The sequence below is a fragment of the Sebastes fasciatus genome, chromosome 23, assembly GCF_043250625.1.
Source record: "Sebastes fasciatus isolate fSebFas1 chromosome 23, fSebFas1.pri, whole genome shotgun sequence".
NCBI lineage: Eukaryota > Metazoa > Chordata > Actinopteri > Perciformes > Sebastidae > Sebastes > Sebastes fasciatus.
In genome coordinates, this window is record NC_133817.1 from 20,271,444 (window position 1) to 20,294,243 (window position 22,800).

At 40.1% G+C, this 22,800-nt stretch overlaps 3 protein-coding genes across 13 annotated transcripts in view; all 3 read right to left on the reverse strand.

Moving 5' to 3' along the window:
• The window catches only part of ahcyl2b (adenosylhomocysteinase like 2b), a 50,685-nt gene extending 47,850 nt beyond the window's left edge, over positions 1-2,835 (reverse strand). For 3 of the 8 annotated variants that reach the window (XR_012592804.1, XR_012592803.1, XM_074626404.1), the window contains exon 1: positions 2,399-2,834. Coding sequence is in view for 4 of the 8 variants with exons in the window: in XM_074626404.1 (XP_074482505.1) it covers positions 2,399-2,755 (357 nt within the window). In the remaining 4 variants the exon portion in view is untranslated. Of the gene's footprint in view, positions 1-2,398 lie in introns of all 8 variants that reach the window. The other 5 variants (XR_012592805.1, XM_074626405.1, XR_012592806.1 and 2 more) reach the window with 4 other exon arrangements.
• Positions 2,836-4,368: 1,533 nt separating this feature from the next.
• Positions 4,369-11,915, reverse strand: tmem209 (transmembrane protein 209). Its single transcript, XM_074625407.1, has 15 exons — positions 11,801-11,915; positions 11,253-11,414; positions 10,832-10,890; positions 10,576-10,707; positions 10,205-10,434; positions 9,872-10,076; positions 9,495-9,670; positions 9,298-9,369; positions 9,071-9,167; positions 8,035-8,160; positions 7,765-7,862; positions 6,647-6,761; positions 6,346-6,443; positions 5,475-5,548; positions 4,369-5,263 (listed from the first exon to the last, which is right to left on the reverse strand). The coding sequence occupies exons 2-15, from the start codon at positions 11,390-11,392 to the stop codon at positions 5,209-5,211; spliced, it is 1,677 nt and encodes a 558-aa protein (XP_074481508.1). The 5' UTR covers positions 11,393-11,414; positions 11,801-11,915; the 3' UTR covers positions 4,369-5,208.
• Positions 11,916-12,583: 668 nt separating this feature from the next.
• prdm4 (PR domain containing 4) lies at positions 12,584-21,536 on the reverse strand. 4 transcript variants are annotated; one of them, XM_074625396.1, is made up of 12 exons: positions 21,443-21,536; positions 21,047-21,110; positions 20,207-20,322; positions 19,696-19,884; positions 17,904-18,665; positions 17,534-17,683; positions 17,139-17,257; positions 16,958-17,043; positions 16,688-16,815; positions 15,299-15,880; positions 14,174-14,342; positions 12,584-13,624 (listed from the first exon to the last, which is right to left on the reverse strand). In XM_074625396.1, exons 3-12 carry the CDS (start codon positions 20,319-20,321, stop codon positions 13,261-13,263), a joined length of 2,664 nt encoding a protein of 887 aa, XP_074481497.1. In that variant the 5' UTR covers position 20,322; positions 21,047-21,110; positions 21,443-21,536; the 3' UTR covers positions 12,584-13,260. The 4 variants fall into 4 exon arrangements, with proteins under 4 accessions (XP_074481497.1, XP_074481499.1, XP_074481500.1 ...); XM_074625398.1 differs by having other exon boundaries at positions 21,460-21,529; XM_074625399.1 differs by lacking the exon at positions 21,443-21,536 and adding an exon at positions 21,360-21,417.
• Positions 21,537-22,800: the final 1,264 nt, after the last annotated feature.

The following is a 22,800-nucleotide window of genomic DNA, read 5'->3' on the forward strand; positions in this document are numbered from 1 at the left end:
AATTAACTTTTTGTACCATGTTCCTGTCTGCGAAATGGGTCTCCTCAATAATCCAGATGTGGCTGTTGCTGTCCGGTACATCTGGTTTTCTGTCCTCCAAATGTGGATCAGCCTGTGGGCCCAGTGTTCCTGACTGCTGCTTTACTTCCATATGCCCGCTCGATGTGACAGTCGGAGGTACATAAAGCAATCTGCTCTGAGCTGCTGTCGATGTGCAATCCATTCTCACACTGTACTACCCGGCTCCCCTCCTATGGGTCTTCTACTGGGGTTCCCTTAGGGGTTGCCTAACGGGGTAGGATCATTGTGAATGGGTAGTAGAGGGTGTGGGTGGAAAGTGTACTCGATACAAGTGTATCGACTTGTTCTGTCCCTATAGACTTCACCCTGACAATCACCAAAACTTTTGGTCAAGAGGTTCATAGTGAAAACACACTAAACAAGTATTCTGCATTGATGTCACAAGGGGAGCACAAACTGGCCAACACACGGAGTAAAGCCCATTTCAAAACCTTTTCTTTGTTAAGACCACATATCTAATCTAAAATAAATTGATGAATCTGACCATCACTGATAAAGTGATTAAACCACAGGCAATAAATTACTATCAACTATTAATAATAACGCCGATCAAAGGGTTAGAGCTGGAAGCTTCCTCAAATGACTCCTTATCAAAATTCTTCATTCCTTGAACTTTGCCCTTCATATCTCCACTTCTGTTCTAATCAAGACTTTGTGAGATACAAAAAAGATAAGATGCATTTAGGGTCACAACCAGAGCCAAGCAGTTCTTGGATCCTTGCTCGCCAAGGAAAAGACATGCTAAGTCAGTCTGACCTCTGAATTAAGCCACAAGGGCAGGAACTCCCTTCACTGAAGTGTAGGTGCTCTAAAGGCTAAATCAGGCACGAGAAAACTAGGTGACTGAAGTGCTCTGGGGTCAGAGATTACTGACTACTGTTATGTCTGAGTTGGATCACACACCTTGGGTGGCACTGCATCAACAACAGCAAGATTACCATGGCATTTATTTTAAGCAGTGAGCTGTGAATTCAATATACTAACCTGAGGTCAAGCAAGAAGCAAAGATCATGAGCTACCTAGCAGATGCAACAAGTTAAAGCAGTCTGTCACCTTGGGACACACACCAGCACCAATAGAGCTTATTCTACTTTACTGCTTCTAAATCATTAAGTTACTTCAAATTCTTTGCCAAATAAGATAACTACTGAAAACAGCTATACATATACATCATATCATCAACTTAAGCTTCAAGTCAAGAGACTGACACTGCTTATTTTTGCTATATTCTGTATTTCATGTAAGGTTATGGTTACCAAGCAGGTGCAACAAGTTAAAGTCACCTTGAGACACACAGCAGCACCAATATAGTTTATTCTACTTTACTGTATCTAAGTTACTTCAAAATTGTTTGCCAAATAAGATAACTACTGAAAACAGCTATACATATATCTATATATAATGTGCTGACACAGTGCTGCAACAAGGTCCCATTAGAGTGGAAGTTTTTCTTGTTGACCAAGCACAAATGGTAATTATTAAAGCAAACTAGCAAAGACAGCAACTTAAACTTCCAGTCAAGTGACTGACACTGTCATATTCTGTATTTTAATGAGGTTATGGGTATAGCCACATCCACAAAGCAACAACAATGTGAGCTGTGTGTTTTTAAACTAGCAATACTCACAAAACTTGTGAGAGCAGTGTGGGTACTTTTATCCAGCTACTGAGTTCATATCCTAAAGATCTAGCTATGCCAGCCTTTACTTTACTGTATTTAAGCTACTTCAAAAATGTTTGCCAAATAAGATAACTACTGAAAACAGCTATATATAATGTGCTGACACAGTGCTGCAACAGGGTCCCATTACAGTGGAAGTTACTAAATTGTCATTTTTCTTGTTGACCAAGCACAAATGGTAATTATTAAAGCAAACTAGCAGCAACTTAAGCTTCCAGTCAAGTGACACAGCTTATGCATCATATTCTGTATTAGATGTGAGGTTATGGTTATGTTAAGGTTATGGTTATAGCCACATCCACAAAGCAACCAAAGTGTGAGCTATGTTTGTAAACTATCAACACTCAATCTCAAAACTTGTGAGAGCAGTGTGGTACTTTTATCCAGCTACTGAGTTCATATCCTAAAGATCTAGCTATGTCAGCCTAAACTAAATGAGTAAACCTGTTTTAAAAACAGTGTTTAGCGCTTATTACACCCTCCACAGTGTTATTAGCATCGAGGACCATCATTACATGAAGCAGCTAGCTTGTTAGCATCGTCACACACAATGCCAGCTCTCCCAGCAGCTCGCTGCTCATAGCGGTTGGTCCGGTAACACCGTCGCTATGGAGAGAAAACGTTGTTCTCACTCGCCTTTTTCATCCGCGGAGCCTCGGCCACGGTCCCGTCCCGGTTGACGAAAGCCTCTCCGCCATTCTGCTGTGGGTCCGTCCGCTTCATAGCCGACGCCTGCGGCATCTTGGCGGGGTTGGGGGTGAGCAGACCCAGGCTGCTGCCGTCCTGCCCGGCTTTAGCCCCGGAGGACAGCTCCGCTGTCGGGGACGCGGCGGCGGAGGAGGACCCGGCCTCGTGTGGGTCGGTCCGGGCGAGGAGGCTCTTGCCCTCCGAGGTCGGTGGTGTCACCGGGGAACCCGCCGGTAAGTCTTTGCCGGTGGGGACGTCTTTGAGTTCGACCTCTGCCATTTTCGCTGCCACAACCTGGACTGACATCTCGCTGCAGTTTCACAAAGTCCCTTTTTCCAACACAAATAGCAAGTCAAGCGGATGTGAGCGGAGGAGCGACTGTGCCCAAATGCATGATGGTCCTTGTAGTTTATATAAGTAATCTCATTTCCCCCCGTAGGCCACCTCTAATGCCAATGATAGGCACATCTGACATTTTACAAAACGTTAGTCAACATGGGGAAAAACAGTAAAACAATTAATATGTGCATTTTATGCTGAGTGTTGTTGTTGAAATTGTTTTTTTTTTGTTCTTCTTCTTTTGTATTTATTTATTTATTATTTAGTAATTTAATAAAATAACTTAATAAAATATTTAATAATAAAATAAAATAATTAATAAAATTAAATTAAAATTATTAATAAAATTAAATAATTTAATAAAATATTTATTTATTATTTAATTATTTATTTATTTAGTCTCATCTTTTATTTTCTTTGTTTTCTTTGTTAGATAAGTGAAATACATGAAATGTCATGTCTCTCTTTCTTTGAAATTCTGACTAAACATTTCAGTGTATAATTTAATTATTAATATTGTTAGTCTGTCTGTATATGTATATATGTATATATGTCTATATGTAAAATTCAATAAAAATATTGTTTAAAAAAAACAAAAAACATGTCCAGTTTATTTAGCTGAAAATGAGTCCTAATCGATAAAGTGACTATATCTCAATTTCCCCCCATAGGCCACCTCTAATGCCAATAATAGGCACATATCTGACATTTTACAAAACGTTAGTCAACATGGGGAAAAACAATAAAACCATTAACATAAGCATTTTATGAAATTGTTGTGTGTTGTTTTTTTTTTTTTTGTCCTTCTTCTTTGAGGTATTTATTTATTGTGTCTTATCTTTTATTTTTTTCTTTGTTAGATAAGTGAAATACATGAAATGTCATGTCTCTCTTTCTTTGAAATTCTGACTAAACATTTCATTGTATAATTTAATTATTAATATTGTTAGTCTGTCTGTATGTATGTATATATATATATGTCTATATGTAAAATTCAATAAAAATATTGTTTAAAAAAAACAAACAAACGTGCATTTTATTTAGCTGAAAATGAGTCCTAAAGGATAAAGTGACTACATTGCCCACCAGAAAAAGCTACACTGTGAACTGCATTATGGGAAATTAAGTTTGTCATAAAAGAGGACGACACTAAACTACAAAACAAAGCCAGATAATGCTGTCTGCTCACAGTATAACATTTATAAATGTTTTTTTTAAATCAGTCATTTTCAATTTTTTCTGTGTGAGATTTACCATCACCGGGGTGCAGTTAATCACATGTAATATTACATTATGAAGGAATTTCCCAACAAAAACAATTTGTCCTCAACCAATGTTGACACAAAATGATTTTAATAATACTTGAAATTCTCAGTCAGCATTGTTATCCAGCCTCAAGTCATTCACTGGACGTTGCTGCCCATGATACTGCATCACATTACAGTGCTGCACTGTGGATATCATGCAGTATGTCATATAAGAAAAGAGACCAGGAGTAAGGTCAAATCTTAAAAAATGAACTGTACTGCCACCTAGTGGATGCTTTTCATAGTCAAAAAATAACTGACACACTTCAACTGTTTTTTTTCAATATCTCAATTTTATTTTCAAGTCTTGAGACAAATGCAAAATGGCATTATTGAAAACAAGCAAACATGTAGAAGGTTTGACATTTAACAAATGGCTTCTGTAAAAGACATTATATTCAGAAAAAAAGACTTTGGTGATTCAAAGGCTTTTCATTTGTTCTCCATCGCATATCAAAAGAATTAACACTGTACATAGTTGTGTGTTGCATTGCACCCTAGTACTATTGGAAAGTTCGCTACTACAGAATACAGCAATACATGAACTTTTTGTGTATTGCTTCCGTTTTCACAAGTCCAATTTCTGCAAGTGACTTCAAGCATGTCAGGATCATCCCTACTACGGTAGATAATCATTCGACTACAGGAAGAAAACAGCATACTAGTTGCAACAGGTTATTGAAGCTTTGAGAAAACAAAAGTCAAGTCCACACACACTATATTTACATTCATGCTGAGCCCTTTACATTTCACCAGATGAATCTGAGGTATATTATTTACAAGGCTGCCATGCTGGCACATTCTCAAAATACAAAACCAGAAACCCAAACAATGTTAAAAAATACAGCTCTGCAGTGTATCAATAAGCACGCTGTGGTGCAACAGAAATGTGTCCTTAAAATGACAATACAGAATGTTACCAATTTGTACACTAAAAAATGAGAAAATGTCCAAAAATATGCATTTATTGTCTTTCAAAGTGAAGTGCTGCTTTTCCGGTGTGCCCCTGAAAGAGCAGTCCTTAAGTTGGTATTCCAACCAGTGTAGCCGCACAGCATTGTGGGGGCAAAAAATCCACTTGCAGCTTTTTGTTGCTTGGTAAATGATGACGCATCAGTTCTCAAATATCCACAAGATGTTCACACCGGAGAGGCCCAGATTTACTCTCCTGAAGAAAATATGATAAGCAATTTAATAATCCTACAGAAGACAAGCCAAGGTCAAACCGATCATTTTAAATCAAAATGCAATCTGCGCTTTGGTGTATGACCTTTCTGTTGAAAATTAATCAATATTTCATTATACTCTTGAAATGGCATGTACTATACGATCCAGCCGGCCTTTAACAGGATTTTAGTAGCAGAGGTAGAAGCACTCACCCCAGCATCCCTGACTCCTTAGTCTTGATGACATAGAGGAACATGAGGATTGTGTGGAACAGGTTGTTCCTGCCCTGTAATAGAGGTCAAGATGGTTTGGTGTTATTGCAGTCAAAGCGTTACAGAAGAGGAAGACATCCTGATTTGTTTATGAATGAGAAGTCTGTTCTGGTGCCCTGAGTGTCTTGGCGTTTCTCAGGGATATTTGTAACATATGTGGGGATTACCGGTGTGATGAAGGCTCCTAGATACAGAGCACTCTATGCTTTCTCAGTGTATAACAAGACCAAGTCCAATGCAGCTGTCAAAAGGTAAAATTCTCTAATTAAAAATGAACTCTTGATCGAGAGGAACATTCAAAACATGAGGTGGGACCCGCTTACAAGCGAACAATAAAATGGACAAAACAAGTTTAAATTCTTTCAGTAAAGGTCAGAAAAACAGTGTTCAGTTTTATCTTTGGCCAAAAATCATTAAATTCTAACAGTGGATCTCAACCACAAGATGCTGTAAGAACACAAATACTGAAAAGCTTACAGAACGCTGAAAACCAGATTTATTTCACAAATGTACTGATGTAGAATATAATTTCCTGTTGTTGGAAATGTGTGCTACATTGTTATTTTTATGTGCTTTGTATTTATTATTCTGCATTTTATAAGCATTTGACAAGTTCAAACCTTAAGGATGATTAGATCTTATGTTTGAGGGAGATCTATAAATATTTCAACTTAGAAAACTGACTTCTTTTGGGATTTGAAGGGCAAAATAAAAGCACTAACTGTTTTGTAAGAGCCTGAAAAATAAAAATAGAGAAATTATTTTTGAAAAAAAGAAAAAGAGTGAGAAGACTGGTTGTTTTTGCTGTCACCTTGGGTAGACTGTAGATGTGTCCCTGGTAGATGAGCTGGTAGTGAGGGGGAGTGGTGCTGCTTTGGTGGACGCAGAAGAGGCTCTCCTTGGTAACATCTACGAGAGTTAACAGACAGAGGGACACAAGAACAGAAACAGCATGAAGACGTGAAGTAAAGATAGAAAGTAGATGCTGTGTTTCAAGAATTTTAATATTCTTCCTTCCTATTTGGCCAGTGTGTGTGTGTGTGTGTGTGTGTGTGTGTGTGTGTGTGTGTGTGTGTGTGTGTGTGTGTGTGTGTGTGTGTGTGTGTACTTACCAGGTTTGTCTGGGGTGTGGCTGAAGTGCTGCGAAGTGAAAGTCTTCCCGTCTGGGTACTTTGGATGTGGGGGCAGTCTGGAGTCCAAGTACGTACAAAACATATGCATGAGGATCTAGAGGGACACACAAAGTATTTAGGTATTTGGCTGGTGATCCACCACTGATGAGGAAAGACACCCAAACTGCTACTGCATATATACTGTATTATTAAGCTGTCTGTAAACTGACACATTTGCATGTATTTGAAAAGTGAAACAAGTTGTTGCACTAACTAGTCCCAACCTGAGGAGCCTGATCTCTTACTGATATTTGTATTAGGACCTGTCTTATCCATACAAGAAAAATTAAAACCTTTCGATGACGAGAATGTAACTCTGTTGCGACTATGAAATTTTAATTTTCATGTTATTACGTCATCACCCTGAAAAAAATAATAATCCTTGAACAAAAAATCCTCAATTTGAATAAAGTGATTCATCTGATTGAATGAGTTAGTCTTTTATTAAACTTTCTTTAATGAATATAACTTGTCAGTGTGCCTCCCTTTGTGTGCACATAGCAAGCGGTAGAGAAAATAATTTTTTGTCCGCAGTGAAAATGTTGTTTTTGAAAGGCTAAACGCCAACAAATATGGATTAAAGCCAAATATTTTGTTAAATAAAAACATGTGAATTTTGGAAATGATTATATGTATTTTTTTTTTTCCAATAAATGTTGACTTTTGAACTTTACCACGCTCTGGAGTTTTTGGAAATGTTTGGATCACATGAGTCGTAAACAATCCCACGCAGCCACCACTGGAATCTTATTCTACAAATAGTATGATACTAATCATATTAGTGTAGCCTGATCTTTATCAGCAACTGTGCACAAATACCAGGTTTAAACGGAATGAATACTTGCAACAACAAAAAAAAAGAAAGCTGCGCAGCATTCGAATGTTGATTTAGAATTTGAGTGTCAATGTTATGAATGAAGCTTCAAAACGTCTAACTATTCAGCCCCAGAAATATCTGAATATCTTTGGACAAAACAAGGCATTAGAGGACATCAAACATCATCATGCTTCACTTGTGATGTGCATATTTCACAATTTTTTTATGTGTGTAGACTCACAGCACAGTCCGTGGGGAGGTCTGTGTCCCACTTCCTGTTCTTCAGATCACCACCGCCATTCCAGCGAAATGAGCTCATGCAGCCGCTGTGGGCCAGCTCTGACAGAACACAATACACAAAGCACAGGAAAAATACACATGAATAAAAAATGTCTTCCACTATACCACCATGAAATTAGATTTTTCCCCCCTTACACTCACACACCATCACATTGAGCGTACATCAAGTGTCAGGAGCACACACACACGCACACAGCATTGTTGAACCTACCCTTCACGCGGTCCACTAGATACTCCTGGTTGGGAGTGATGTCCAGATACTGAACAATAGAGTTCATAGTGGGGATGGACGAGGCTTTCATCACTGCTGCCTGTTTCAGGCTGCTTATGCTGGCCTCTGGTGGAGGAAAGAGTGAAAACTAGTGAAACTCCAAAATCACTAAAGCAATACATCAAACACAGTAACGACTAAAGTCATTTCCAAATTTCAGAAGAGCTTTTTTGCATTGAATTGGAAATGTGCGTTACACACTTCCCTAAACAAACCGCTTTCTTGCTGAGCATTGTACTTGTCGGCTCATTCATTTACATTTTTGAGAAGGTCAAGAAAATCCCCCCCAAAAAATCAGCTCTGCTGTAACATGAAAATATTTTGCATGTTCATTTAGATAGCCGAGTGCTGTAGTTCATTATTTTTTTGTGCAATAAAACATATAAAACCCATATGTTTCTAAAAGGTACAGTTCTCACTATGGCTGAGCAATAAGCAGCTTTTCTAAATTTATAAAAATGTATTTTTAACATGTAACATTTTCCTCCAATGGCATATTAATATAACATTTCTATGACAAAAGTTTATATCATTTAGTCCTGTGTGACTGGCACTTTCCATTGACCCATCAGCAGTGTGAGGACAGAGCACATTTCCAATGACTCATGTTCTCAGATGATTTATCTTAGAGCTGAAACGATTAATCGATTAGTTGTCAACTATTAAGTTAATCAAAAACTATTTTGATGAACAATTAATCAGTCTGAGTAATTTTTGAGAAAAAATAAGTCAAAATTCTCTGATTCCAGCTTCTTAAATGTGAATATTTTCTGGTTTCTTTACTCCTCTGTGACAGTAAACTGAATGTTTGAGTTGTGGACAAAACAAGACATTTGAGGACGTCATCTTGGGCTTTGGGAAAACCTGATCGACATTTTTCACCATTTTCTGACATTTTATGGATCAAACAACTAATCGATTAAATGAGAAAATAATCATCAGATTAATCGACACAATGAAAATAGCTATAGTTTACCTCCTATCTGGAGCTCAGGGCAGCCCATCCTCCTGAGCTGACTGTTGATAGAGTCTGTCTCCTTGACCAGGGAGACCAAGATGGTGTCACTGATCCACTGCAAAAGACACAAATGGATTTATTTTCTTACTAAATTCAAATTTAGGTGGAACAAAAATCATGCATTAATTTTTTTCATAACAAAGTTTTTTGAATATGTAATTCTGTAATTATGTTTGAACACTCACATTTCTAAGCTTGGCTGTCCAGCTATCGATGCGGTCCACTACCGGGCGACTGGTTGTGATTCTGGCCCACACCTACATTACAGGAAGGGAAACATGCCAATAATCACATTCTACTCCGACACCGACAGACTCACACGTCTCATTTTGAAAAACAATATAATTTGTTTCTGTATTATGGCACAAAAACAAAGACAGACCTCCTCTGCAGCCTGTTTGGAGCCCAGGTCCGTCTCATCCTTGTGGGCAGATGGCGCCTGAGAGCGGCAGGCGGGCTGGTACAGGAACTTCCTCAGGCTCTGGGCGTAATCTCCCACTGAGCGGTTGTAGTTCCAAAACGTTGGGCTGTGGCTCGGAGACACAGACTCTGGACTCCCTACAGTGAGTACCAGTTCAATATGATATCATTCTATGATCACATTAACTCAGATTGAGATAACAACTACTAAATCATCAAAAGAATTGATTGGCAAAAGCTTGTGAATACAAACATCTGCCTGTCTGAGATATGCCAGTGACTCTGGGTGAATAAAGTTTATATTAGCAATGGATTTCCTCCAACACTGGCATACTGTACCTAGCTGGCTGCGGTGACTCCTCTCCTCCTCTGTGCGGAGGAACCTCTCCAGGCTTTTCAGATCCTCCATGTAGTCCTCTTTGCTTCCAGGGGAGTTGAACACGGAGGGGGACGTGCGGTATCGAGCTCTCAAGCTGGAGCCTTCTGCTGGTCCGATGCTGCTGGGGTAGGGAGAGGAGCCAGGGGAGGGACTGTAGCTCAACACCTGAGAAAGGAAGAACATAATGCTCTCTATGTAAAGATGGAGAATCATGTTTGAGGTAATTCATCCATTACATTGACCCAGCACACATCTCCAGGCTAGGCCAGATAACTATGATGTGATGGACGTACCTTTCCAAAGGCCACTGAGGGGGAAAAGGGCCCCCCCGCACTGTTTGGAGTGGATGGGCTGCCGAGAGGAGGGCTGTACCCGGGTACACAGCTGGGGGAGAACTTGGGGCTGGTGGTGGCCGGCCGTGAGGGGCTGAAACTCAGCACGCTCTGGCCCTGCAGCGGAGACGACTGGGCTGGAACTGGGGTCTCCTTTTTTTCTGGCTTTTGGGGCGGAGAGGCCTGAATACCTGCAAGGGGACAGACAACAACCAGCATACTTAATAAGTACCATATTCAAAACTAAAGGACCTAAGTGTGTTTACATACAACATAAAACAAAAGGAGAGTGAAAAATACTAATTCAGCAAGTAAAAAAGACATAGCCGCACCCGTGTTTCTCAGACCCAGGAGGTGATGCTGCTCAGGGGATACAGCAATGGTGGAGGGAGCCATTGTGTATTTGAAATATTTCCAGAAGTCAAAAAGGGCATTGAGGCTAAATAGAGAGGCCAGCACCAGTTCTGTAAATGACAACAGAAGAGAAGGACACATTTAGCATACAGGGTCTTCATAACACCGCTTAATTGAAGGCATTTCTTAACTCCAGTAGACATCTTTAAATAAATGAGAGTAGAGGGAACTCACCAATGTACCAGATAGGCCAGTAGGTGATGTTGTAGTATCGGCTCAGCAATTTCCCTGACCTAACAAAACAGTAAAAAACACACACACACAGAGCAGAGATGGGAGATGATGGTACAGTAAATTAGTACATTACAAATGATTGCTAATGTTTGCAAGATAAGATCAGATAAGATATTCCGTTATTAGTCCCGCAGTGGTGAAATTTGCAGTGTACAGCAGCAAAGGGGATAGTGCAAAAAACAAGATGCATCAGCTAACAGTAAAAAAAGAGCTAAACAAAGTGTAACAAAATATGAACCATTTAAATAGAAGGATGTATAAAAATAGGAGTAGTATATACAGTATTGACAATAAACAGAATTGCACAAGTGGGAAATGGAATGAATGAAGACAGCACATTACTGAGCTGGGAACAACTTACATTTCAGTGTAAATCATGCCAGCTAGAGACACGTTGAGGACAGCCCAGGCCAGGACCACCTGACGAGCCTGTTCCTCCCTCCTCATCCTCAGAGCCCTGTCTATCATACTGGGCATCCCGTCCTTCCCTGGGGTCAACATGACTGTCTCTGTTCTGTTCAGGCTGAGGACAAGTAGCAGAGACAAACACAGAGACACAGAGAGAGACACAGAGAGAGCATGCAGTGAGCTACATTCAAGAAGAGATTAAAAGTAACAGCTAACAGGTAGGAGGTGGTACAGAACACATCACTCTCCTAACACTATGTGGCAGACATCTGTAGCTACATGACTTACAGCTACAGAAGTGGAGCTCAGTTAGCCGACCTGCTAGCTAACAGGTTAGCTAAAGTTAGCTTGCTCACATATATAAACCACACAGAACTTGTGAAAGAAAGTATAGTTTCAGTGTAAATTTCAACAACTAATAATACAGAATTTTATACCAAAAGTGATACAACCAAAACACAACTACAACATGTAGTAAATATAGATTATTCATCATCATACCACGCTACAGTGAATGACAACCGCGGCGCTGCATGTTTTTGTATTTTAACCGGAAGCTACATGACGTACATCCGGTATCCTTCTTCTGCTGCTTCTTCTTTGGTGTTGATTGGCGGTTGGCAAATCAGCTTATAGGTGCATTAATTAATTAAACATTGTTTTATTTACCAGTTGTTTAACATGAATAATGTATATATATATGAGTGTTTGCTGCCCTCTAGTGGTGGCAGAGAGGAACTGATAAATTAGTCAAAAGCATACTCACATTTCCGGTAAATTATTTCAAAATAAAACTTTCAACGCACACAGAAGTGTAGTTACGCGTGGACACCACGAGAGGGCAGTATAGTAGTGGCAATGATTGGCCATAAGCAATACTATCATGACAAATACACAATATTTAGTGTAATTATTTAATGTTATATATATATTTAGAGAGAGAAAATACTTTTAGGGATTAATTTGTGCACAAAGGAAATTTTAAATATTATTATTATAATATTTATATATATATATTATGCAATTATAATACTGTATAAATATCATTAATATATAACAATTGTAATTTTGTGTTAATATTAATATTATTGTGTATTTGTGTTTTGTATTTTGATGCTTTTGCAACATTGTTTTGGAAACTTTCATGCCAGTAAAGCCACTTTAAATTGGATTGGAAAAGAAGCACACCATCCCGATTGTGTCACAAATTACATCCAAGTGAGACTGGATGATCATGTGTTGAATGTAGGTGGGTAAGCAATGACCTGCAGTCCAACAACATGAAATAGCTGTAAATGTTTATTTATTAAAACATTATGCAACACATAATATGGAACTATAACATTACTCACACAATGAGGAATATCACATTAATGCCCAGATTCCTGCTTTCAACAGATTCTCCTCCATTCATACAGGATTTTTAAATAAAAAAGAAGAATACAAAATGCTGCTTTTAATAAATAAAGACTGGCTCGGGCCATTTAGCAGTGACATATCAGAATGAAAACGCAAGAAGATGGCATTAGAAATGTTAACCGACACTATTGCGCAACTACAAATCAATATCAGCTCTTCATCTCATGTTATTGTGCGAGTCAAAAAAAGAAACAGAATAATGAATAACATTGAATGAAAGACAGCTTATATGAATCCCATTAACCAATATTAGACAGGCCTGAGTTAAATGTAAAGAGAGAGAGAGAGCTTTGTAGAAATACAGTCAGATCTTTATCAGTTGTCTTATAATATGACAAAGATGATTTTAGCAGCACTGAGAAGCTTGTGTGAGACCAAACATGATTGTACAATTCGGATTATGTAAAATGTGGCAACTAAAATGTACTAATTATGTAAGGTGTTGCAACTGATATTTGGCAAAAAAAAAAAAAATAGAGGTAACAATTATTATTGTAATAAAGTATATAAATAAACAAGACATATTAAAAGGCACAGTGTTGTCAATGAGAGGGCGACAGGGACTTCTCAGAGTTATATCCTCCAACATCTAAACCACAGTCTTCAGTGCTGGCTGAGTCAACGAGTCTCTCTCCTCCTCCTCCCCTACCGTTATCATCCTCCTCCTCTTCCTCATCCTCTTCATCTTCTTCCTCATCTAATTCCTGCTCCTTCCGCGACGCTCTCTCCGTCTTGGGCCCCTTGCAGATCTTGAGGTGACGGGTGAGGTGGTATTTGGTGAGGAAAGCTTTGTGGCATTTCTCACAGACAAAGTCTCTCCGGCCCTCGTGAGAGTTCATGTGCTTCTTCAGGTGGTTGGTCTTGAGGAAATGTTTGTTGCACTTCGGGCACTGGATCCGCCGCTCACTGTGGTGGAAAAGGGAAAGAAGACAATACGCACGTTATATGATCTTTAATTCATCAGGTAATCTCATTGAGATCTTTTGCAAAAGAGACCGGAGTACAGAAAAAAAAAAAAATTACTACAATCACTGCAAAACAGACCATAATCTTTTACGCCAAATTCACACCATGCAAACTGCCATGCAACGTCTATGAAAAGCTGTGGCGGCTGCTTCCAAGTTCAGCGACCTGCAGCCGTTTGATTCTATGGCGAAGTGTGGCCAAACAAAAGTCGAGAAAAGTTGAGCTTTTAGAGGGCAGAGTGCGGACAGAGAGGACCCACAGCCAATCAGTAAACAGATCCTGTGACTCCTTTTACATGTTGACCTATGTTACAAAATAATTTCTTCCAGCCTGAAACACATGAATACGCCTCGTGGCCGCAGAAAAATGTACTTATTACAGCGAGCCGCACTTCGCTGCCTGGTGTGGATTCAGCGTTAGTCTGCTGACTCATAAAGTAACTGTTTAATTCTACAGCTTTATCTAGAATGCAATAAATACGTTACATACTGTGTGTGAGAGAACATGTGTTGTTTCAGGTCGTGTTTCCTGATGAATGCTCGGTCACAGAGGTCACACTTGAGCTTCTCTGCACCAGTGTGGATGAGCATGTGCGACGCCACGTGGGATTTCTGGGTAAACAACTTCTCGCAAACCGTGCATCTGTAGTTCTTCTGACCTGTTGGTGGGGGAAAAAAAAAAAAGAGTTTCAGAGGTTGAGAATATTTTAAAGCAAAAGTTTGACATTTTCTGGAATATATTTTGTATTCACTTTCTTGCCGTGAGTTAGACGAGAAGATTGATACCGCTCCCATTTCTGTCTATTCAATATGAAGCTACAGCCAGCAGCCGGTTAGCTTAGCTTAGCACAAAGACTGGAAACGGGGGAAAACTGCTAGCCTGGCTGTGTCCGATGGTAACAAAATCTGCCTGCCAGCTGTAGCTTCATATCTAACGGACAGATATGAGAGCGGTATCGAACTACTCAACTAGTCATGCGTGGGTCAGGTTTTTGTTTTTTTTATAACCCGCACCCACCCGACCTGTTATGAGAGCCACTCCACACCACCTGACCTGCAAAAATATGCATTAATCAACCACCTGAACCCGACCTGACCCACAAACCGCCAACTCTATACATTATAGCAGCACAATAAATGTCAGGACTGAGGTCTGAGACAAGTGGACTCGAACACCATGGCTCGCGGTGTGTGTGCGTCATCTCACAGACATACTTGAAATGACCACGACCTCTTGACAGCACATTGTGGCATATAATGTGTTAAAATGACATGCCGCCACCAAGGCTGGTGTGTGTGTGTGTGTGTTTGAGAAAGAGACAGAGAGAGTGGAAAAAGAAGGTGGACTATTTCATGCAATGTTCCTGTAAGTTATTAATAACCTGTGCATCACTATACTCCGTGTTAAAGGGTGCTGTGATACTGCTTTTAATTTGTAATTTTCTTTTGAGGTGCATTCGCTTGGTTGCAATTTGTCAAACACGTCTTTCTAGGGAAAAAAAACCTCATATATGTATAGTTGAGTTTTTCTAATTCTGACTTTTTATGTGACTTGTTGAAAAGACAGATGTTTAAAAATCAAACCCCTTCACACTTCAGTTATCTCTGTACACACCTGTGTGGATCTTGAGGTGCATCCTGAGGTTGCTGGGATCGCTGAAGGCCTTACTGCAGTATTCACACTTGTGAGGTTTCATCCCCACGTGGCCCATGAAGTGCACGTTGAGCTTTGTGGACGTGAGAAAAGCCCGGGAACACATGCTGCACTTGAATTTCTTCTCCCGTACGTGACCCTGACCTTTTGCTCTGGAGGTAACATTGTTATTAGAGTTTCTGTTACTGTTGCCCCTGTTGCTGCTGCTGTTGGTGTTATCACTGTTTGTTTGTCCTGCAGCGTGGGCGTGGCAGGGCCACGGGGAAGAGGAGGAGCTCGAGGTCCCATTGGTCAGCTTCTCTTCCTGGTGAGTGTGTTGCTGTTGCTGTTGCTGTTGCTCTTGTTGCTGCTGCTGCTGCTGCTGCTGCTGTGGTTGTTGCTGCTGTTGCTGAGAGTGGTCCTGCTGCGATGGGCTGTGGCTGTGTGGAGGTTGGTTATGGCTGTGGTTACTGTTATGGCTGCCAAGGTGAGACTTGAGCTCAGAGAAGGAGGAGCACTCTTTGCCACATTGGCAGATCTGGCCCTCGGGCACCTGAGGAACACCTGTGGAGACAGAAGAGATGGTGGAACGGTCAATCGATGGATAACCAGTGGATCTGTGTGGCTTCTTTAAAGGGCGGGTCCATCGGCGTTCTGTTTCGCTTTTTTCAAATGGAAACGTCCACTCAGCCGCTTCAAAAAGCAGTGATGTAGGTTACCACAGAAAACTAATCAATAAGGTTATGAATAAAAAAAAAACTTTTAGCCATATTACAAAAAAAAAAAATCAATATCAGTTTAAGTGTACACTATAATTTAGAATACTTTCACAGTTTTAACATACAATCAGACAGCCCTTTCCGACAGGGAACTGAAGCCATTATATCGCTGTCTTCAAATCCACCAGACTCCATTCACAAAAACAGTCATTTTACGTCGAGGGAACTCAGGAGTTGCTGGTCTACCGCTGCATCAATCGGTTAGCTTGTTTGTGTTATTTCGGGTCCGAACTAAGGTGGTGTCCACACAGCAGTACGTTGCTTAGCTTCCATGCTGGTGAGCTTGCCGACCGCCATCTAAGTTACTGCGTGTACTGTATAGACTGTACATGTAGCAGTGTCATAATGCAGAAACCTACGTCAGGTCATGTGGGAAAAAGTTTTGGAAGGGCTTCAAAAAATAGCATTTTGATGCTAAAACATACCGACTTCAACTAAAATTTGAATGTTGGGATTTTAATACATATGGAACAACACTGAGAAGCTACAGAATGATATAAAAACCTAAAAAAAAAATGAAAAAAGAAAATGGACCCACCCTTTAAAATTATAAAAAAAAATACTTTATAGGTTTAACCATCTGTCATCTCACCTATCAGCCTGCAGTAGTCTCTGCTGTAATAGAAGAGCAGCTCCTGGTCCGGGTGGAGCTCTGTGGTTGTACAGAAGAACAGTTTACCATTGGCGGGGTACGCCACCAGGTTCTGTTCCTCACGGGTCCTAAACACACAGAAACACAGCAAATAGGGATTCTTTATTAGCATATTGGCTAGACTGAAATAACTGCTGATCACAAACACTGACAATTTGAATGGAGAAATCTGAAGTGCACTTCTTAATCTTACTCAGCTCTGTGTCGTACCTCGCTTTGCGGACAAACATCATCCAGTTGCACTCGTTCTCGTCCGTCGTCACGATGTAGAATTCCAGCACATTGTTGTGGTACATCTGAAATAGAGGAATGGGTTCATCTACCTATTATAATGATTCTGAACTGACTGTGAGAACCCACGGGTCCAACCGAAGCCACTGACTGCACTGACCTTCCATATTTGTGGCGTTTCCTTTTCTGGCCAATCACAGAGGTCCACGTTGCTACAGTGCTGGCCCACCATTGGTCCAAAGCAGGTCCTTGGAGGAATGACGTCCCGTGCAAAAACTCCTAAGAGGGGTGTAAGCACATTTTGACAGTAATCTAATTGATGGTCTACCAAATGTTTATTACCTTTTTTAAAACCTTTTCTTTATATAAAGGCATCTTAATAACATCTAACAGTGCTTTTACTTTGTTATGACTCTCAGAAAGTGTCCCAATAAACATGTTTGTGTACATAAAATATTGTGTGATCCTTAAAAAGTCTCCATAAATAATAATGAATGAACTAGCATATGCAAAAAAATGGCATTAGCATTACGTTGAGTGGATTTATTCTCTTACCGAGCGGTTCGTCGGCCACGGAGATACGCAGGCACAGTGGACGCGGCAGCGAGAGGCGAGCCCGGCTTTGAATAGGCGCGTCAGGGATGAAGGTGACTGGGCCGTGCTCTGGGCAGTCTGAGGTATACGAGCGCTCACACAGTGTGCACCCTGGAAGATGATGACAGCACAAAGGTTACTACAGGTGACAGTCGCTTATACAACGACAAGTTGTTATTTAAATGATATATCTTTTGCTGAATTATAGTATTTTCCAAAGCTTTAGAGCTGGATGTGATTTCCAATACACATCTAGAAAATATGATTTTCAAATCTATTGATGTATCCAGTTTTTTAATGTCAAAAGAGACTATCACCAATACACACTCACAGATGGTGAAGGCAGTGACCATGTTCTCCTTGTTGGAGGTAGAATCCTCCAGCTGCAGGGTGGAGTTGACCAGCACCAGGTTGTTTTCTGGCCCCAGCGACACCTCCGTGGTGATGGGGGACACGTTCACCGCCTCCAGCCCCATCCCAGAGTGTCCGTGGAGCGACACCGGCTCCAGCTGGCCCTGGCTCGCCATGGAGCCGGTGAGCACCACGCTGACGACGCCCGAGTTCAGCTCCCCGTTTGTGTGGAGCTGCTCTCCAAGTCCTCCGGCTCCCCCTCCCCCAGCGTTCCCCACCCGGCCCCCCATATGATCCGGCTCCATCACCACCGGTAGTTCGAGAACAGGGGGTCCGTGGAGGGGCATCACCCCGCCAGATGAGTCCACCCCACTCAGTCCCTCGTGTGGCTGAGGCTGCCGTCCCCCTCCGAGCTGCTGCTGGCTGTCAGACACCACGACGACTCCGTCCATGGTGGCCAGCTCCTCTCCCATCCGGTCAGGGGACATGGGGCTGCTGACACGCGACTCCATGGCCAATCCTGAGTCCAGCTCATGAGCACCGGTCTGGTGGAGGTCTCCCTGGCCGCTGACCTGTCTGGAGTCCATGGGCACCAGGCCCTGCTCCAGTGGGCCTCCGGGGCCACTGTAGGGATCCAGACCTGAGGGGTTGTTGCTGGACACTGACAGGGTCCCATCCATGTTAAGGCTGCTGGGATGAATGTATTGAGGTGGTGGACGGTCTGCCAGATAGGACAGGATACCTACAACAGGGAAGAAAGAGGGAACTTGATGAGAGCTGAAACTGAAAGTACCGAGTAGCATGATTGATCCATTAACTCAAATCAAATTAGAGCATCTGGGACAGCGGTCAGCAACCTTTACTATCAAGAGAGCCAATGTAGGCAAAAAAAAATCTGTCTGGAGCTGCAAAACATTTAGAAATTGTGATGAAAGAAATACAGCCTATAGTCTAAGTATATAGTATATAAAGGCCAAAGTACAAATGTACTACGGAGTATTAGGGCCACATTGAGGGGAAAAAATCTGAGATTTTGAGAATAAAATCATAACTTAAAGAGAAAAAATGTCGGAATATTACGAGAATAAAGTCATAACTTAACGAGACAAAAATTTGTAATATAACGAGGATAAAGTCATAACTTTACGAGAAAAAATTTGTAATATAACGAGGATAAAGTCATAACTTTACGAGAAAAAAGTTGTAATATTACGAGAAAAAAGTCATAACTTTACGAGAAAAAAGTTGTAATACTACGAGAATAAAGTCATAACTAAAAGAAAAAAAGTCGTAATATTACGAGAATAAAGTCATAAATTTACGAGAATAAAAGTTGTAATATAACGAGAATAAAGTCATATCTTTACAAGAAAAAAAGTCATAAAATTACGAGAATAAAGTCATAACTTTACGAGAAAAAAAGAAAATAAGTAAAATTACTACTTTATAACATTATGATTTTGTTCTCGTAATCTCAGATTTTTTTTTTTCCTCAATGTGGCCCTAATACTGTCGTACCGTCGTACCATAGACCTACAACAATGATGAATAAAAATGAAAATGTAAACAAAAAAACAGCTATTCATTTCCAAATTAAATTGCAAATCCCGAGGGAGCCACTGGAGAGGGGCTAAAGAGCCGCAGGTTGCTGACCCCTGATCTGGCATAAAGCCTAATTAAACAAGCATCCGTACCACAAGAATCTGTCCGACTGCTTTGAGAACTTCAACACAGATAGATGAGATATATATTTCACACAAACAGTACTCCACCTGGCAATATGTGTCGGAAGTAGCTGCTCTCCAGGTGGGGGTATGGAGGCGGCGGCAGAGAGTAGTTCCTCTCTGGCAGGCCGCACATCACTCCTCTGTCACTCAGCGGACCCATGGGGAGCATCAGCGAGAGGGCAGAGGGAAGGGAACCCAGGGAAGGACCCAGGCTGGGGATGGCCACTGGCATGCCTGATAATAAACCAAGATTCAATTCAGCAAAGAGAGAAGGGCTGGAGCCTGAGACTACTGCACAGATCCTTATCCGATCCAAGAGATGTTAAAATATAATGCAGAATTACTATCTTATATTGTTGAGCAGTTTATCTCCCTGCATATCAAACATGCTTCATTCTGACAACTGGAACGGGCAAACCTAAACATGACATCTATGACAGTAATCTGCAAAGATCAATCACTGAATATGTGATGCTTAGTCTTATAATGGTGTATTAGGTCTAGTGTGTTTTCCCAGCTTGAGCTAACAGGCCTGGCTGTGTAGTGTCTTCCATACCTGCAGTGGAAATGGTGTTGTGTGTGGGGGAGGTGGGCAGACCCAGGTGGCTGGCACTCACTGAGGGCACACTGAGCTGGTCCATGCCCACAGGACTTAGGTTCATGTCGTTCATCCTGGAGGAACAACAGAGTTGTTGGCTAAGCTGTCATCCATGATGGAGAATGACATGCAGGACACCCTCTCAGCACTGGAGAGCTCCTTCAGCGACAGGCTGCTCCACCCAAAGTGTGTGAAGGAGCGCTATCACAGGTCCTTCCTTCCTGCAGCTGTCAGACTCCAGCACCAGCACTGCTCCCAGTAGATCACATACACACCAAAAACTGACAATAACCTGATGTTTTCAGGTGAAATTTCATTTCATTCTCACTGTGCAATATCATTTTCCACTTGTGCAATTTGTTAATAGTCTGTTTATTATCAATACTGTATATACTGCTCCTATTTTTATACGTCCTTCTATTTAAATGATTCATATTTTGTTACACTTTGTTTAGCTCTTTTTTACTGTGTTAGCTGATGCATCTTGTTTTTTGCACTATCCCCTTTGCTGCTGTACACTGCACATTAACACCACTGCGGGACTAATAAAGGAATATCTGATCTGATCTTATCTTAAACAGAGAAACAGCAACAAGCTAAATAACATCCAAACAGTTAGCTGATTGTTTGGGTTTCTGGCTGCTGTTTAGACACAGTTAGTAACATTAAGACATGAATTTAAGTTCTGTTATCTTGTAATTAGTGTAAATGTTCGATTAAGTAAGCCCTTATATGTAATTGTTAGCAAGTAAAGACACACAGGTGATCGTGCAGTGTGAGCTAGCTCCGTTAGTTTACCTGAAGTCAACAGCTGATCATCAGTAACTGAGTCCTGCTGAAAGCTGCTTTCATTCTTCTCTCCCTGTGAAGGAAAACACCTGGGATGAAAACAAGGCGACTTTAAACTAAATGCAAATTACAATTCTTCTACAAAAGCAACAGCTGGAACAGCAGGTAGCAGGTAGCATGCAACTCAACATGACTTGTTAGTAACTAACGTGAGTTATTAAACATCACACTGCTAAAGTTATTAGCATGGCTAACTCACATCAACACAGTGTCAGAGCAGAGACACATCACGTGTTTCAGCTGGGTTAAAGCAAAGAAATACCTGTCACGACTGAACGGGTTGCTTCATTACAAGAATAGGGGTTATATGAGAAGGAAGAAGCCTTGAAAACAACAACAACATACCAGCAGCACAATAATACCTCCATGAACGAGGCCATGACAGCATACTGCTCTTAATGCGCATGCGCTCTAGAGCTGGAGGAGCTGAGGAGGATTTGGCTGATCGCAGGTCAGTTTATGTGTCTTCCACTAAAGAGGCACGAAGACAGGAGGATCATCAGCAAAAGGGCCAGGAAGGCAAAGAATGAATGAATGAATGAATGAATATATTGCAGGTTGTAGTGCATGTGCATGTGATATCGTGATATAGCAGATATCATGGTGTACAAATATGGAACACCAAAATAAACATCATCAAGAGCTCGTTATCCTCAGAACATTCTTAAAAGGAAATTATCATCACATTTAATCAATGATGTCTAATTATCTTTTGATAAGTTTTCTTTTCTTCTATACTGTTTTTTGTATGTTTTTCATTGTTTTTATTGGATTGTTTTCCACTCTTTGTTTATTTATTTTTTGCACATTTTATGTACTTCTTGTTGTTGTTTAACTTTTGTCGTATTTTTAAAATTATGTTAGTTTAGATCTGTCTTCCTTTTTTGTTATAGTTTTTTTCCTTTGCATATAAGCCTGTGGCTTATTGACCTCTCCTGACACATTTCTTGTTTGTTTTTTCATTGACTGGATTTTGTGCAGTTTTATATATGTGCAAATAAATAAATACATTTAAAAAATAAATAAATATTGTATATTATAAATTGTATATTATAAATAATAATTTGCGCATATAAGAAAATATAACAAATAGTCAATATGGTTAAGATAAATATGTAAGTAATGAATTGGTATTGTGATTAAGTTATATTATAAGTAATGAATTGGTATTCTGGATTGATAACAAATTTATATTTTGATAAGGATAATTATATCAATAATTAATTTATATTTCTGTATGACACAGATTAAAGGTAATAATTATAGTTAGAATAATTATAAATAATAATAATTATAGTTAGACAAATTTAGGAAAATTTAATAAGAGTATATGTATGGCTCAATAAGGAAGCTGGTTAATATTTAATAGTTGACTTATGGAGAAGGGGTGGGATTAAATAAATTTATACTTCTTCTCACTCCTTTTCGAATATGTAAATCAAGGCATCAAGTGTTGACAATTTACTTTTCTTATGCTTTTCATTGTATGTAAATACTACTTGCTTCTGACTGTCCACTTGTTGGTATGATCATTCTTTTTCTTTATTTTTCTTTTCTTTTTTTGTATTCTACATGTTCGAAATCAATTTTGAAATGAATGAATGAATGAATGAATACATAAATAAAATAAGTAAAAATAAAAATGACTCTTTTTTTGTTTGTACTATTTCAAAAGACTACCTACACTTTTTACAGAAGGAAAA

Excerpts from the sequence above, each read along its gene's own strand:
- tmem209 (XM_074625407.1), bottom strand. The coding sequence starts at position 11,392 with ATGTTGACCCCAGGGAAGGACGGGATGCCCAGTATGATAGACAGGGCT. Across the intron at positions 10,435-10,575 it reads CCTGGGTCTGAGAAACACGG|GTATTCAGGCCTCTCCGCCC; the intron begins GTGCGGCTATGT and ends GTCCCCTTGCAG. Across the intron at positions 6,762-7,764 it reads ACCTCCCCACGGACTGTGCT|ATCCTCATGCATATGTTTTG; the intron begins GTGAGTCTACAC and ends GTGTCCCTCTAG.
- prdm4 (XM_074625396.1), bottom strand. The coding sequence starts at position 20,321 with ATGAACGACATGAACCTAAGTCCTGTGGGCATGGACCAGCTCAGTGTG. Across the intron at positions 17,258-17,533 it reads CGTGGCCGACGAACCGCTCG|GAGTTTTTGCACGGGACGTC; the intron begins GTAAGAGAATAA and ends CACCCCTCTTAG. Across the intron at positions 16,816-16,957 it reads ATGTTTGTCCGCAAAGCGAG|GACCCGTGAGGAACAGAACC; the intron begins GTACGACACAGA and ends CTGTGTGTTTAG.